Source organism: Helicoverpa zea, chromosome 10, assembly GCF_022581195.2.
Source record: "Helicoverpa zea isolate HzStark_Cry1AcR chromosome 10, ilHelZeax1.1, whole genome shotgun sequence".
Classification (NCBI taxonomy): Eukaryota; Metazoa; Arthropoda; class Insecta; order Lepidoptera; family Noctuidae; genus Helicoverpa; species Helicoverpa zea.
In genome coordinates this window covers 11,319,092-11,334,928 of record NC_061461.1, presented here as the reverse complement: position 1 = coordinate 11,334,928, position 15,837 = coordinate 11,319,092, and the positions used below count along the sequence as shown (strand labels likewise).

At 35.3% G+C, this 15,837-nt stretch overlaps 3 protein-coding genes across 5 annotated transcripts in view; 2 read left to right on the top strand and 1 right to left on the bottom strand.

Moving 5' to 3' along the window:
* Positions 1–622: 622 nt before the first annotated feature.
* Positions 623–5,489, top strand: LOC124633854 (activator of 90 kDa heat shock protein ATPase homolog 1). Its single transcript, XM_047169219.1, has 5 exons — positions 623–1,245; positions 2,376–2,741; positions 3,171–3,341; positions 3,808–3,956; positions 4,370–5,489. The coding sequence occupies exons 1-4, from the start codon at positions 889–891 to the stop codon at positions 3,937–3,939; spliced, it is 1,026 nt and encodes a 341-aa protein (XP_047025175.1). The 5' UTR covers positions 623–888; the 3' UTR covers positions 3,940–3,956; positions 4,370–5,489.
* A 1,372-nt stretch (positions 5,490–6,861) lies between these two features.
* On the top strand, positions 6,862–13,934 carry LOC124633609. The gene is made up of 14 exons (XM_047168882.1): positions 6,862–6,932; positions 8,393–8,443; positions 8,749–8,970; positions 9,271–9,356; positions 9,443–9,506; positions 9,694–9,828; positions 10,141–10,245; positions 10,501–10,716; positions 11,090–11,323; positions 11,437–11,471; positions 11,583–11,634; positions 11,771–11,917; positions 12,298–12,531; positions 12,806–13,934. The coding sequence occupies exons 1-14, from the start codon at positions 6,888–6,890 to the stop codon at positions 13,502–13,504; spliced, it is 2,325 nt and encodes a 774-aa protein (XP_047024838.1). The 5' UTR covers positions 6,862–6,887; the 3' UTR covers positions 13,505–13,934.
* LOC124633608 (protein TANC2) overlaps positions 13,742–15,837 on the bottom strand; it is a 173,699-nt gene continuing 171,603 nt past the window's right edge. For all 3 annotated transcript variants that reach the window (XM_047168879.1, XM_047168880.1, XM_047168881.1), the window contains one exon: positions 13,742–15,516. In XM_047168879.1, the coding sequence (XP_047024835.1) occupies positions 15,223–15,516 (294 nt within the window). In that variant the 3' untranslated portion in view covers positions 13,742–15,222. The remainder of the gene's footprint in view (positions 15,517–15,837) is intronic.

The following is a 15,837-nucleotide window of genomic DNA, read 5'->3' as shown; positions in this document are numbered from 1 at the left end:
GAGTAATTCCTAAGATGTAAGAAATTACGTAAGCGCGTCTATAGTTAGTAAATTATAAGCAAGGTAAATTGGTAAAGTCAGAAGCACACGCATCATTTACTTTTCGTAAAAGAGTATTTAACTATTTTTATTGACGGAAGCAGCAAACGATTTTTGAGTGAATTGAAACGTTTTGCATTTGACATCCGGAAGTGGTCATTATGTTGGCACACCCGTTTTCTAGAATCATACAGAACCTGTCAAATAATTGCCATGCTATGAAAAGTACCATTTTATGGGGAAATGTTTTCATTTATTGGTAAGTTTTTTTTCCAAGTGCAGGAAAAAGGTGATTTAATATATTTAAAATATAATGTATTAACTTCAATGGGTATGGCCTAAACTTAAAGAATATTAAAATTGGGCAATTATCGGTACACACATTGAACAAAAAGATAATTATTAATACAGTACCTGTATAAGAAATGCAAACTTAAATATCAAACCTAAATAGCTTAGCATTATAAATAGTAGTTTTCTTGAATTCAAAATATACTCACATTTAAGTACCATACGAACCAGAACGATCAAAACTATACATAAAGAATCCGTTCCGGGAGAATTTAAAATAACATAGCAACACTGTATGCAACTGTCATTCGGTGATGGCATGGTTCGTTTCTTACGAGACTTTTCTCGAAAATTACGAGAATCCCTAGTCATTCAAAACTAGCACGCGGTTTATTTGTAAGCATATTGTGTGTTTGATCAATCTCTAACGTTGCGATCAAGTTCAGTGACCAGGACGTGTCAAAAATCTTGACTGTCACGGCGTAACTTGACTTTTCGCGTGTGATACTCTGAAGATTATAAATCCTGAGACCTTGTGCCAAGTTAGATTCTTGAAAAATGGCCAAGTGGGGCGAGGGTGACCCCAGATGGATCGTGGAGGAGCGACCTGACGCCACAAACGTGAACAACTGGCATTGGACTGAGAAAAATGCAGGGCCGTGGTCGAAGGAGAGGCTAAAAGAATTGCTGAATAACTATAAGATAGCTCAGAATGGTGTGAGTTGTAAGATTGTGGAGGTGGAGAAACTCGATGGGGAGGCGTCAGCTAACAATAGGAAAGGAAAACTAATATTTTTCTATGAATGGGACATAAAGTTGAAATGGGAAGGAACCCTGGCTGGTAGTTCGGAAACTGTGAAGGGGGAAGTGAGCATTCCCAACTTGTCGGAAGAAAATGACGTTAGCGAAGTCGATGTGAGTATATTTAATGCTAATTTTCCACTTATTCATTCACAAGCTTGGCTGTTTGACATTCAAGTAACATTAGGTTTTATCTAACCTAAAAAAACTATAATAGTGCTAGATTTTCATGCGGAAAATTAACAATCTTTATCACATAAAATATGTGCATTTATGATAAGTCACAACAGTTTCATATAAGGACTGAGGAAATGAAACCACATAAAGGAAGCCTGTGGTTTGACAATGTCATGATTCAATGATAATATTTTTTTTTTCATAAATTTCTAATCAAACAAATAAGGTTCTCATTCTATGTACATATAAGTCAAATATTCATGCATCATAATAATCTTGTAATACAGAAACTGGCAAGTTGCCATCTTTACCAACACCACAACAAATATTAATTGATTATACACTAAACACTTATTCTTTTAAAAACAAAGAACCAACAATAAGCACTAACAATCTTTAGCCTGATCTAGGCTTTTCCATAGAATTTGCATGTTCAACATCAATAAAACAGTTAAGTACTTGTTTCTATAAATATAGTTTTCCCTTCATAGCTATCAAATTCACCTACTTTCTCTACTTTTGTAACTTGAGCTTTAGAAATGACTCATTTTATGCAACAAAGGTTTCAAATTCCTTTTGTCTATGAGAACATAGAAATGCAGAAATATATTAAACTGCATTGCATTGTGTGAACATAGAAATATAGTAAAGTAAACTGCATTGCACTGTCTGTAATATCCATTTGAATAAAGTGATTCATTTTAAAATGTAATTAGGAGGATAAGACTGTTATTTATAGCTAGTTTAAATATGATTGGAAACAGCTGTTGATTGACAGTGAAGAGTTGTATTTTATAACTAGCTTCCACCAGTGGTTTCACCTTTGTCCTATGGAAAACTATGTTATGTACCCCTATAAAAAGTAGCCTTCCATGTGAAATGGGCTATTTAACATTCTCAGAATTTAAAAAAAACTCTAATAGATTTGCAAACAAATTCTTCAGCTCTATTATAATATTAAAACTATTCAATATTTATTGATCTACAAAACATGCATACAGAAGAAAAATAATATTTACTGTTACACTCTATTAACATAAACAATAATCTTTTTCTAACCATTCCAGATTTCAGTCACAATCAAAGGCAGCGGTGAAGAGGCTCAGAGAGTCAAAGCATTTATGCACAACGTTGGCCGAGATAAAATCCGGACCCAACTCACCGAATACATTCGCAGTCTCAAAGAAGAATTCTCCAAAGGTCTAATCCTCCCCAAGAAAGGTGAAACAACCGTCAAACCGGATAATGTGTCCATGATTACCAGCGGTTTTAATAAGAAAGTTAGTATGGACCCGATACTCGCTCCGAAAGCTCAGCAGATTGGATGCAAGTTAGACACGAAGAGTATTGAGCTGTCCGAGAAGTTCCAGTGTCGTGCTCAGGAGTTTTATGATGCTATGACTCGAATAGAAATGGTTACTGCTTTCACACAGGTGTGTATAGTATTAATAATTATTTTTATAACTGCAATGCATGATTAATTTTAAGTTTTGTGTGGAGTTTTGATTATATCATCATATATGCTGATGTATAATGGAGAAGATCAATCAGTAATGTTATCGTGCTTCAATTGTTTTTAATCATGTTGACCTCTTTCCATTAAAGACATGTTTAATTTTGTTTAGCACAATTTGCAAACCACTTAGCAATTGATCTGCCTAGTCATAGAAACTATGTTGAGGTTGGCTTTGAGTCTAACCAGATTTTACAAGGAGCATCCACGGACAGTCCGCGTCAAGCATTGCTTTACCTTATGACCGATCGATCCACGTGGCTTTCACTTAGCCACATTGTTTTAAACAATACATATATACGTTTCATGTTTATACATTAGTTCATAACATGCGTTAAAACATTTCCAGGGCCACGTGAAAATGGAAGCAGAGAAAGGTGGCAAGTTTGCCCTGTTCGGTGGCAACATCACCGGCGAGTTCCGGGAGCTGGTGCCGCCTAAAAAGATAGTGCAGTACTGGAGATACAAGCAGTGGCCCGCACAGCACTTCTCTGAAGTCACCTTCACTATTGATGAGAAGGTAACCTTCATACATCATCAAACATTACCTTTAAGGCTTACTTTTGAGTATTTCTGTCACAGCAATTTATGTATTAATTTATATATAGAGAGACTGAAGTTTTGCAAAACCTGAAAGAGGAGTTTGGTAGCGTACTAATCCTTGGGGGTGATAGAACAACTCATTACCTAGCTTATGATGGTAAATAATCTATGATCGACATATAGACAAAGAAAAAGCATGTCTTTTGTAAGAAAATCATTCTTGTAAACCTACTTCAGAACAACATTTCAAAGAGAAATAGACTTCTTATTCTATTTTGTTTTGAGCATTTCCGTCTATTTCATACAGTGAGCTAAATCATTTTTTTTTTATATGGATGCCTAATAATAACCATCCAATTTCGTGGATTCTGCTTATCCCAGGGATAATCTACATAGAATTTTCAACCCCAAACTCAACACACTAAAGTTCACTTCCCTTCCAGGACGACCACACCCTAGTGACAGTGAAACAGGACCTTGTGCCCACTGCAGAAGTAGATCAGACTCGCGACAACTGGCGGCGGTACTACTTCGACAGTATTAAGCGAGCGTTCGGCTTCGGAGCGTTTCTGTGATGTGCACAGTTAATTAGGTGAGTTATTAAGCTATTTTGATGAATATTGGTTCAATCTAGAAAAGGTTTTTAAATCGTTTTCATCTCTAATCTACTATAAAACCCGAGGTACCTTTTACATTGGCTTATTTACTGTATGTATCATATCAAGTTGCATCTATTTTCTATTTTAGTAAGAGCAAAACGGATGCTAGTTGCAATGTTTAATTGTTGTTAGTCTCTTTGCTCCCTCCCTCCACCTGTCTTTGCTTGCCTAACTAAAGGACTGGCCAAAGGTGGCAGTAGAGAGAGACAAGGGGGAAGAGAGACTTGAAGATGATATTATATTATAAGAAATCTTTCTTAAATGTCAGTTCCAATGTCTTTCTGTTTTTAATGCGCTTCTATTAACAAAAATATTTACTTACTTATTTTATTATTTCTCTTTTCAGGTTCAATTTTACCCATAAAGTGTTTCTGATGAAGAATGCACCCGAGGACAAGTTATATAAAATGCAGGATTTCATTTTATGTAAATTTTGTATTGCCACTGTGATGAATAACATAACTATGCCGATTTGTGCAAAAGCTAAAGGGGCGTGCTTTCAAGGCTTTATGATACTTCCAAATATCTAGCTAATATCAATCTGTACTAAGCACTTCTTGTAGTCGAAAAACTTATCATATCCTAATAAAATGGACTAATATGTGTTTTTGAGTTATTTGTCACTGTTTGATGTTGTCCAGATATAACTAAAGTAGATAAATAATATTCAAATATTTAATGTCGACATTATATTAGAACTGCCATTTAATCTACCTCAATCCAATTGGCCTATGTCTACTTTTGGGCTGAAACCTCTTGCGCTTAATCATAAAACCATTTTCCATGTAAACAGTACTAATAGACTATTTTAACTGCACTTAAAAATAATCATCTTATGACAGTTGCGCAATGTTGTTGTATTTGCGCAATTTTTGCGCATAGTTTGCGCAATGTGCGCTAATAATACATCAGCTTATGTCATGTTCATCTTCCATAAAATTAATAAATACTTAAATAGCCTTGAATCCACGTCCATGACAACATAATAAAAAAATCTAAGAATCTTATTAGCCAATTGCAATCGTTATTTTGCGCCAAAATTTTGTAGATAATACAGACAGATATACAATATTTAAACGGTACATGTTAGTACTAAAATTATAGTGTTTCACTAGTGCACAGAATTTTCTGTACTTATAAATAAGCATAATAACTAAATATTGTCTTGATGAAGATCACTCTTGCTACAGTCAAAAATTACGTTATTATTGTTTAAATAAGTATTGAACAAAATACATAAGACTTAATAGTTACAGAAATTTGTACCCCATATCGTAAGTTTGATCTCTCTGAAAGATATTTTTAGGCAAATTGAATGAATTTTCTAGAAACGTAATATTGTGTGTCTGTCTGTATATCTAAGCGATGAACTTTGCTTAATTCTGTAAGTAGCTGATATACCTATGTGTAAACGTTTTTTTTTAATTTATGGGATTTGATTCACCAATAAATTATGTTAGATATAATTTTTGTTTTTTATTTACTTATAAAGTCCTGTAGTGTTGATAAAAGTTGGGACATGCCATTTTTAAATCAAAATTATTCATCAATAATTTTGATTACAAACAAATAGGTGTATATCATCATATACACCTATTTGTTTGGCCTAATTTGCAGTTTAAATTAAAATGCAATGATTAAGCAATATTACTCATTACTTTGTTGAATTGTAACCTTATATCCTGATATAAAGAGCGAAGGCTAAATAAACAAGTTGAATAAAAAATAATTGGTTAATTGCTCTTTGGCACTATTCTGAAGCGATAGTTCACAGCAAGTTGTTACCTAATAATTGTATTAAATTCATCATGTGCACCAAATCGAAAGCTATATAGCAATCAGCGGGGCCCAGCAGGACCAAGGCCTGCCGGGGCTGCGGGATTGTTCGCGCGAGTTACCGCGGCCCTAGTACATAAAAGGCCTACGACGGAACACGACGGTTTTTAATCAGTAAGAGTCTGACACTCCCTCACCGCTGCTAACCCACAGCAGGAGGGGTCATTTGATGATTTTTGACGTTGTTAAAAAAAAGGCTATATAGTAATCATTAATCATAATACTTACCTACCTAAACTTATATTGAATCCTGGCCAACTTGCATCGTTTATTTTACGGAATAAAATAGACCAAATCTCGGCCCAGAAACCTACACTAGCATCGTATGGATTCATGTTGACCAAGATAAGGCATACTTAAGTGAGTACCAATATATAGGTAGTAATATATAATGGCAATAGGTTTCGTAAGTATGGAATTGATATCAGAAATATGGAGGAATGCCCCAGTTTTCTGTCCAGCTATGGGAAATTGATAATCCGATGATGGTGATAATTTTGGAAGTGTTCGAAAGAATTATGTTGGGTTTTCATCAGGAAGAGTCATCCTCCGAGCCTTTTTCCCAACTATGTTGGGGTCGGCTTTCAGTCTAACCGGATGTAGCTGAATACCAGTGCTTTGCAAGGAGCGACTGCCCTATCTGATCCACTCAACCCAGTTACCCGGGCAACCCGATACCCCTTGGTTAGACTGGTGTCAGACTTACTGGTTTCTGACTACCCGTAACGACTGGCTAGGATGTTCAATGACAGGTTTAACGTACCATCCGGTTTTTCACCAGGAAGAGTCTAAGGACATTTCCTTCGGCTGCGAAAGAGGTCTGATGATTCTCAACCCAAAAAAGGGTTCTATGATTAAAGCTAAGATTACCTAATATTTTTTAAATATGGCGCCACACGTGGGTTGCCCTGTCCCCATTTGAACAACGCAAAATAAACGATATCATAAGTCACGACCCCAGATTATGAGACCAATATATCTTATTGTTGGCCACAGCTCAGTTATTCTTGAACCTTCTTCAGTTAAACATGAAGTTATTGTGGTTACTGTGGTTATTTGTGGTTTTGCCAGCGGTATGTACCTATAAATAAGAACTGGAACACGAGAACCCAGGAGTACCCTGAAATTATTCATTCCTCACTGCCATATTCTAAATGAGAAAGAAAAGAGATGACATAAGTACCTCCTGCTTATCCTGTATTCCAAATTCTGGTCGGTCAGCTTTCTTCATCTTCCATTTCCACTCCGCTGAACTTCGCTGTACTCTCAAAATCGCTATCGGAGACCTTGCATTCTGCTATGTCTTATTGCTACATACCTGCAACTCGTTTTGAGCTTATATATTTTACGTTCCTACTATAAAACCATCATAATTGGTTGTTATACACCACAGTAGGACCTAAACAGCCCATTTGTTCAAAGATATGGCAATCTATATAAAGTTCCTATGAGGAAACAGAAGTGTTATCACAATCAGTCAAAATATGTTATTGTTCCTTATCATAGTTTAGTAATGAGGCTGTTGTTATTAGCAATGATAATGCAGAATTATCTGCAGGTACCTACTTATTAAAGTTTTTCAATAGGGAGTTCTCTATAGTTACCCGCAGCTACCTCCCTACTTATCACTCGGTGTAGTTCTCCTAAATCATGGTCACAGGTGTTTCTATATGGGTATAATTTAGGCGGTCACCAAAAATATTTTTAAGACTCTAAGCTGAGGCACCAAATAAAATAAAGAACTCCAAAAAAAAATAAATTGACTTTATTAAAAGGGCACTAAAGTATATAATATTATGATCCAAAAAAAATAAAATAACATCAGAAAAATCGCAAATCTCGCACAAATATTATTTTTGGTTCCCAAAATGGATTAATGGTCACCAAATTCTATCCAACTCAAAGATTATTATTAATACCAAAAATCAAAGTTTGTGACGAAAACGAATCGCTGCAAAACCGACTCCACGTAATCTTGTCTGCCCTACCCCTAGAATGCAATTCAAAACCGCGTAGGCGCGGAGGGGCGAGGCGGCGGTGGTGAACGTGAAAACCATCTGCGACGATAAGCTCGCATGGGACCGCCGGAGCCCCGCAGCGCCGGAGCCGTGACAGAAGCCATGTTGCGTGCTTACATTTTAAACGTACTGAGTTACACCCAAATTCATATAACAATAAATAAGCGACGTATGTTTGGGAACCCCAGTATATTAATTGGTATTTGGGAAATATTCTAGCGATCGTTAGCTTTTTTAGTCTAACAAAAATGACTAAATTAGAAGTCATGGTAATACATAATTGGTAACATCTAAGTAGTGACAGTATATAATATTTGGTCTAAAGTGTATTTTAAAGGCGTCCATATATTTTTTTAGTAGTCAATAATACGAAAAAATGGTTTTATTTAATAATATTTTAGGAAACGTTATTTGGTGACCATTTATCCATTTTGGTAACCGTTTAGAATTTTTTTGGTAGTAAAATAGGTACTTTTTTGGGTGGTGTTTAAACACAAGCCTTTCTATATTTACAGATTTCAGGACAATCTGGCTTTGGAAGGTCGTATCTAAAGAACTCACGATTGGTAAGTTATTTATGTACTATATATACCTAATACCTAGTATATAACACGGAGAGGATTTTGTGCCTCCAAAATTGATATCGAGGACATTAACAACATGTAGGTAAATTATTGATGTAGGTACTATGCATAGGTAAATACCTTGGTATATAACACTACAGTAATTTCGTTTCTCCAGAATTAATTTTAAGGGGGACACTAACTACATCAAAAAGTAGGTAGTTCATACAAAACAATTTATGCGGTAAATTAAAATAAAGCTTGAGGTAGTGACAGTTATGATCATAGTATCAAAATACTATTCACAGTGTCACCAATGGACCTGCATCAACACCAAACTGGGTTTCCCGGATTCCCTGCCCCTTAAAGAAGAAAGCGTGGCAGCATTGCGAAGAGTGTTACCAGAAGGACCCTGGCAGGATGTGGTGGACAAAGTTTTGGATAACTGCTATGGAAACAGGACTAGAAGGTTCACTAACACGTGCCCAGGACAGGCGCTTATGCATTGTGTGGTTGATCAGATGATTGATGTAAGAGAACTTTTTGATTTTTGTTATTTAATAAGGTAAATGTAGCTAAGTATTTTAAAAAAGACTGCAAAAATACAAGCGTAGAAGCAGCAATGGATAAGCGTAGAAGCAGAAGGTGAGAACCTTTCACAGAATTAAGTAAACGAGACTCGTTGAAATTGTGTTTGGCTCAAGAAATGGCTAGAAATCTACGTTGTAGATAAGATTTAAACTGTTTATTTTTAGTACTTGCCCATGAACTCGCTTTGTCAATGCATTGAGTATGTCGGTTTGGATCGATTAACGACATTTTTTTAACAGTCTTGTCCAGAAAGCAGTTTAAGAAAGGAAGATGCTTGCTCCCCTGTTTCATCTCTAGCTGGCTTAAAATATATGTTTTCACAAAGGTACGTTGATTCATCGATATAGCAACCAAAATATTAAAAAAAAGTAAACTAGTATTCTATTTCACTAAAAATTATATCACTTTCAGCCGCTACGATGATTTGGAAAAGAATTTGCCAAAAGAGCATCGGCCATCTTGGTTTTTGAAAAACGTGAGTTGAGACGTTACTTTTAATTGTTTGACTATTAAAGCTTAACACTTCAAATCTACCTAGCTGCACCATGTTACTTGTACCTTTTCATCCCAAATTCCACGTTTTATGCTTGCCAAAGGCTTTTAACTTCGCACTTCTATTTATAGCTAGCATAACACTAACCTACTGCTATATTTTTCACCAGTACTTCGACTCAAAATGCTGCGATCTACCCGTGATATTCAACACGACAGTGCTGGAGGAGTGTGGCTTTACCTCTTTCATGAACTACGTTGATCACGGCCCTTCGTCCCAAGGTGTGCAAGTGGTCCACTTTCAGGTAAAGTTTGCGTTTACGAAACTTTTTTCTTTGCTTACAAATTGTTTCCGGACTACCCTGTTCTGAAACTCACGTTTCGAATTGGTAAGATATTATTATCCAAAATTAGAAAAACATATTTTTCTTTGTAGTGATAAATATGTTACAGTTTATTATTGACTTATCACCTTAAACCACCGAAAACCCGACATAAAATAAAAACTTATTAGAAAACTAACGAGACGGCTAGCCTTGCATTATTCTTTTAATATTTGCATTACTATTCATCTTTGTCCCTAATTTTATTGACAAGGTGTTTCTGTATCTTTATAGGCATCTACAAGCACTCCTGCGCCGACGTTATCTGCTCCAACAACTGAATCAATTTACGAACGTAAGGCAACAATCGCAAGTTGGACCCACAAACCTATTCACGATGTAAGTAAGCAAATAATTCGTCAACAGTTGCAAAATATCCCTTTGGATTATGACCTATAGCTATATTATACCTCTACATTTTAAAATATATATACACATATATAGCACTTTAATATATCCTGGGTATCTATGGGGATCAGATCTGATCCTACAAGAAACATTGTTAGGCTGAAGAAGGAGTTTGGTAATTTAAATCATTAACAATATTTGAATCTTATATCGTCCACGGTACTCAAGGTATATTATTTTTTTCAGGAACTCTTTTCGCTGGAACTTACTAGTCCTCTGGACTGCTGCGAAATGAACAAGTTCATTGATCCCTCTTCGCAAGCTGAATGTGACTTCCACCTCAATTGGGCAGGTCAGGATAGGCTGGTCATCTCCAGTTCGTCTCCTGTCACAGAAGCTCCTACTAGTACTACTACTGAGAAAACTGATGCTGTAAAAGATCTGATGCTTGTTCCTCATTCGGTGAGTATTTGGCAACAAAAACATGACAATAAAACTTGTTATAAAGTCATGATGTTAAAATCAAAATGGCATACTAGAACTGTGAATTTTACCAACCAGTACCTATTTTTATATTATTTGACTAGCCTATTCCTAATTATGATAGGTCGGTTTCCAGTTCCAAATGAGGGCCCTCAATTAAACAATTTAAGGTTCCGTCCGAAACACGAAGGCACTCGTAATAACAGAGACCCACGGTTTGACCTCGTCAAGTGTTGCTTAAACTTATGATCAATCGACCAGTGCGGCTGTTACATGGCCACGAATTCTTCACCTTATAATAGAACTATTGTCAAAGTTCTCTCAAATTACCACAATACTTTCTATCTTCCAGTGCGAAAAAGAAACCTGCGTCTTCCAAAGACAAGGCATCATTGGGGAATCAGGTGAATTTGACATTGATGCCTACATGAAGATGCTACATAACTTCACTAACGCCCATCCAGCGTGGACGAAGGCTCAGGCTAGGGTGCTCACCAAATGTCTGGTCAAACCAGTTGATAGGAACTATGGAGCTGAGTGTGAGATCAACAATGTTCTTGCTTGCACTTTTGATGTACTGACTGAGGTAAGTATCATGGAGTTTGTGTATTTTTGAGAAGAGTTCATGTATTTAAAGAGACATTAAATTGAGAACCTCCTCCTTTTTGGAAACTCGATTAAAACGTATTTTCTTTACAGAACTGCCCGTATAAGAGGAAGTCAAATGTTTGCAAGTAAGACCATATTGTTCATTGATTTTTTTCTACGTAAGAATTTGAGTGTTTTTGAAATTCCATTACCAGCTTTTCGTAGTATTTTAACATAAACTTTAATTTTTCTTTCAGACATGGCAGTCATGATACCGGGTGCCAGATTAGCTCCTCTAAATATAGACCTGTAAGTTTATTATTATCACAAGTAAGACCTATTTTAATAGCCTTAAATCCTGGAGAATATCGCATGTGATGGTTTCCTCAAAGCTCTTTCTTCTTAATCCTTAAAGTATCTACAAGTTGATAAACATTGTTTACAGAAAAACCGTCGTGAGATTTGTCTGCTACCTGAGTTGATTCACCACGACCACCTCTCGGAATGTGGACTGCAGTCTCTGTACAGAGTAGAGCACGTGCCTGCTCCACCTAAAATTAGGAAGCAAGGATGGTCTGCCTCTAAATTCACAGTAAGTTGATGAACTAATTACTTAGCGCACTTGGAATAAGAGGCTCATGGCGTTGGATTAATGGTGTTTTCTATAGTGACCCATACAATATTGTCCGCTGTGCCTGCATACGGCGATTTAGCGTTTGTGAATGTGAAGCCTACTATATACTGGGAGGGTACTAATACTTCTGATCTGAACTAGTGTTTGTCGTATCAAACAGATGTGCAATTGGTGTCTAAAATATAACCAGTAATTCGATCATAGAAGAATAATCTGTATTCCAACAGTTGAAAATATAATCAGTAATTTGCTTGAGTATACCTAACTATGTCTAATAGATATAAGATTCTGATCATATTTTTCTGGTTTAAATTGTATCATAAAATGATTTATTTCAGTGCACAGAATCTAAAGCCCCAACCACCTGCATGATGAACAAAATGGGCATACTGAACAAGTACAATTTCATGGATTACTTCAAGATGAAGGACAGGATCCGTCAGTTTACTCAGCAGACAGAATGGGCGGCACTGCAGGAAATCTATATGAGTGCGTTTATTAATACCCCGATGTATCAAGGACATTGTAACTCTGAGAGGAAGCTGTTGAATGTGGTGGATGCTATGCTTATGGTGAGCATAATTATTATTACATTAATATTTACATGTAGTCAGAACGTTCATCTGCTGTAAGGATTTTTCTGAGAGATTTTAAATAGAAGATTTATTAGTAAGTGTGTGTGGTATTTTAATAATTTCGTTTTATCGTCTAAATAAGCTAATGATAAAGCAAGTGAGCCTTTCAATGTATCAATTCATTTTATTTCGATTTCTAATTGATTTAATGTATAACGCTATACCTAATCATATTATTGTCGATTTTAATTAAATTACTCACTTTTTCCAGACTTGTCCTATCTCAAAGAGGAAAGACACGCCACAATGCACCAAATTGTTCTCAGACATGAAAAACACAGCCCCAGTCGACAAGCAAAACGTAACACAGGAGAAAATGGACGAAATCATGAAACATTACCATCACGTCTTCATGCCGCCTCAACCAACCGCAAAACCCAACTTAGTCATAAGGAAGAAACACGAAAAGACCTTAAAGACCCCAGTCTTCGAATACGGTCTACTAAATTCCAAAGAAGCTCCCCCAGTCAAAGTTATTAGTGTCAAACCTGAGACAACAGTCAAAAGACCTTTGATCCTTCAACCTGTGTATTTACGTCCTAATTATGGACATGTACCAATGTTCGTGCCTCAGTATGTTCGCCAAGGTACGTCGGTACAACGTCCCAATGTGTCCCAAGTACCTGTGTACAAGCCTGTGGCTCAGGTTTTGTACCCACGACCCGTTACTTCCCAAATAGTGTACCAGAGTCCTTTGAGTCAGTTCCCAGTGAGAGATGGGGTTTTTCGAGGTAGTCCGTTTTGGCTTCATGAGCAGATTGCTAAGGCCCATTTAAGTACCAGCACTCCAAGTCCTGATTTCTCAGTGACCATGCCTCAAGTGTATGAGACTAGTCCCGAACCTATAGCTACTGCTTTACCGCCAAAAATTGAGAAGAAACTTCCGATAGGAATGTTGCCCCATAAGTAGAAATTGAAGGGAAAAAGAAAGAAAGGAAAATGCAGGTAAGTCTTAGAACATGCCTACATAAGTTTAATTGAACTAAGATTATTTTTTGTTGCGCTTACGCAAGCTTTATGTATTTAGTTGAAGTAAAAGTACAGACGTGAACATAACGGCTAAAATCAGTTTGATATAAGTCATTAAAGGTAACCAATTGATGATATGACACAGTGGGAGTCAAGATTGGGTTCAATAAAAAACAAGTTTGAAGCAATATGAAAAAAATATTTAATACAATCATAATATATGTACTGTCTGAGTAACTATTGTACTTAAAATATTTCTTATTACACTATCATAGCTATAAGTAATTGTTTCATTTATAATTTTCACCGAAATCGTCAGTCTTAATAAATAATTTTAAAGAAATTGACCAGTGTTTTTTATTTTATAATTTTTTTAAAATTTTTTGAAAGCTATTTTTCGAATTTCAAAATATTATAAATGACGAATAATTTATAATTTTATTTTAATTGACCGTTATGAGTTTCGGCTATGCATTTAAGAATTCAAAAATAAATAAAATTACTTAAAAACTAGTACACTATACCATACATCACTCTTTTTATATAGATACATCCAACACAAACAAACAAACAAAAATCCATTACATAATTCATCATTCCTAATTATTTCACATACTTTGAACTCACTCTAGTATTTTTAATAAATTATAAATAAGCAAGAAGTTGGGCATTGAGTTTAACTCAAATGTTGAATAAAAATTAACAAAAAAAGAGAAAAAAAAAATATGTTATAGTTTCGAGGCACCAATTATTTAAAAAAACAAAATTAAAGCATTTCAATAAAAATGGCAAGCGATTAATATTTCATTATAAACACGATATTCGAGGCTACAACTCTAATGTATTTTGTAAGACACTGTACATTGTCAAATACTTATTTCTTAATAGGAAGAATTACATATTTACATGTCGTTACATCACATCGTAAATAAAACGTTTATTTATCATTAATTCATTATTTATCTACAAATAGAAATATTGTTTCACATACAGGCGCAGAAAATATTCAACAAAATAAAAGAATTAATTTTCTTGAAATTATCTTCTTACACTAAAAACTAAGCTTGCTAAACCATTATGGATAATATTTTATTTTATTTGTCTGTAACTTAAGACGACCATACAATATTTACGTATATAAAAAAGTATGAAATGAAAAATCTATATTTATTACAATTCTCATAGAAATAATAATATATTTAATTCGCTCGATAATAAAGCGTCATCTATATTGCTAAAACACGATTAACAATTGTATTAAAAACTGCAACAAATAAACCATTTAAATTAAATGTAATTAAGTATTACATAAAGATATATTGTAAAATACATAAAAAGAACTAAAAAGTGCTATAACAACGTTTAAAGTGTAAAACTCCAACTTTATACATATAAAATAATGTGTAATGTTCGTTCGTTCGATTCCCTAGGATAATATTTACAATCATAATAATTCAATTGAAGAATTATTAAGTGAAATATATCAACATTGAGATAAATATAAAATTAAAGGCAATCCTGAAGAGAAACACTCCTTTAACGAGACATGAGTTATTAACGATACTGAGAACTGAAACAATTTTATGAATATTAATCGATGGGTTTGTGATGTGTCCTAATTTAAAAAAAAAAAACATGTTTTGTACAAACGTTTGTAAATCAAGGCATATTTAAGCTGATGGTGTCAAAATTCCTCATCGACCGAGTATCACCGTTTAGACTATGGGACCCAGTATTGATCCTTGTTAAAATTTCTTGTTGGAGCGCCTTTAGCGTTCGCATCGCTGAGAGATCAGTGCTGGGGGCAAGGAGTAGGGCCCTTCTGGCATGGGGAAGAGCTTCTGAAGGCTTGTTAAGGGCTAGAATAGCTCGAGCCATGGCGTAGGCACATTCGAAGGCATTCGGACGCAAGACTGAAGCCCGGGCTGCGAGGTCTAATGCTTCTGATGGTTCCTGTAACGATTGAAAAAAAAATAGGTTTAGCCAGAGCTACTGAAAAAAAGGCAAAATATTTTATCAGATGTCTCAAGATCAGCACTGATGTCTTGTACAATATTGCTTTAAAAGAACAATTAATTCAACTGTTTGGTTCCGACCAGCCAAACAAAACAAAAGTTACCATTTATGGACATGCCGTTGCATGGGTTTCTTTATAAAACTTAATCAATATCGTCATGGGGTTTGACAGTTTCTAACGTTCTAAGTCCTAAGTGGTCTTTATATTGTGTCGAGCAATAACCTCTCTCTTATCTTCATTGAAAATAAGACACTCAC

Coding starts and splice junctions, on each gene's coding strand:
- LOC124633854 (XM_047169219.1), top strand. CDS start 889: ATGGCCAAGTGGGGCGAGGGTGACCCCAGATGGATCGTGGAGGAGCGA. Junction 1,246..2,375: donor ATGACGTTAGCGAAGTCGAT/GTGAGTATATTT, acceptor TAACCATTCCAG/ATTTCAGTCACAATCAAAGG. Junction 2,742..3,170: donor TGGTTACTGCTTTCACACAG/GTGTGTATAGTA, acceptor AAACATTTCCAG/GGCCACGTGAAAATGGAAGC.
- LOC124633609 (XM_047168882.1), top strand. CDS start 6,888: ATGAAGTTATTGTGGTTACTGTGGTTATTTGTGGTTTTGCCAGCG. Junction 9,357..9,442: donor AAATATATGTTTTCACAAAG/GTACGTTGATTC, acceptor TATCACTTTCAG/CCGCTACGATGATTTGGAAA. Junction 9,507..9,693: donor CATCTTGGTTTTTGAAAAAC/GTGAGTTGAGAC, acceptor ATTTTTCACCAG/TACTTCGACTCAAAATGCTG.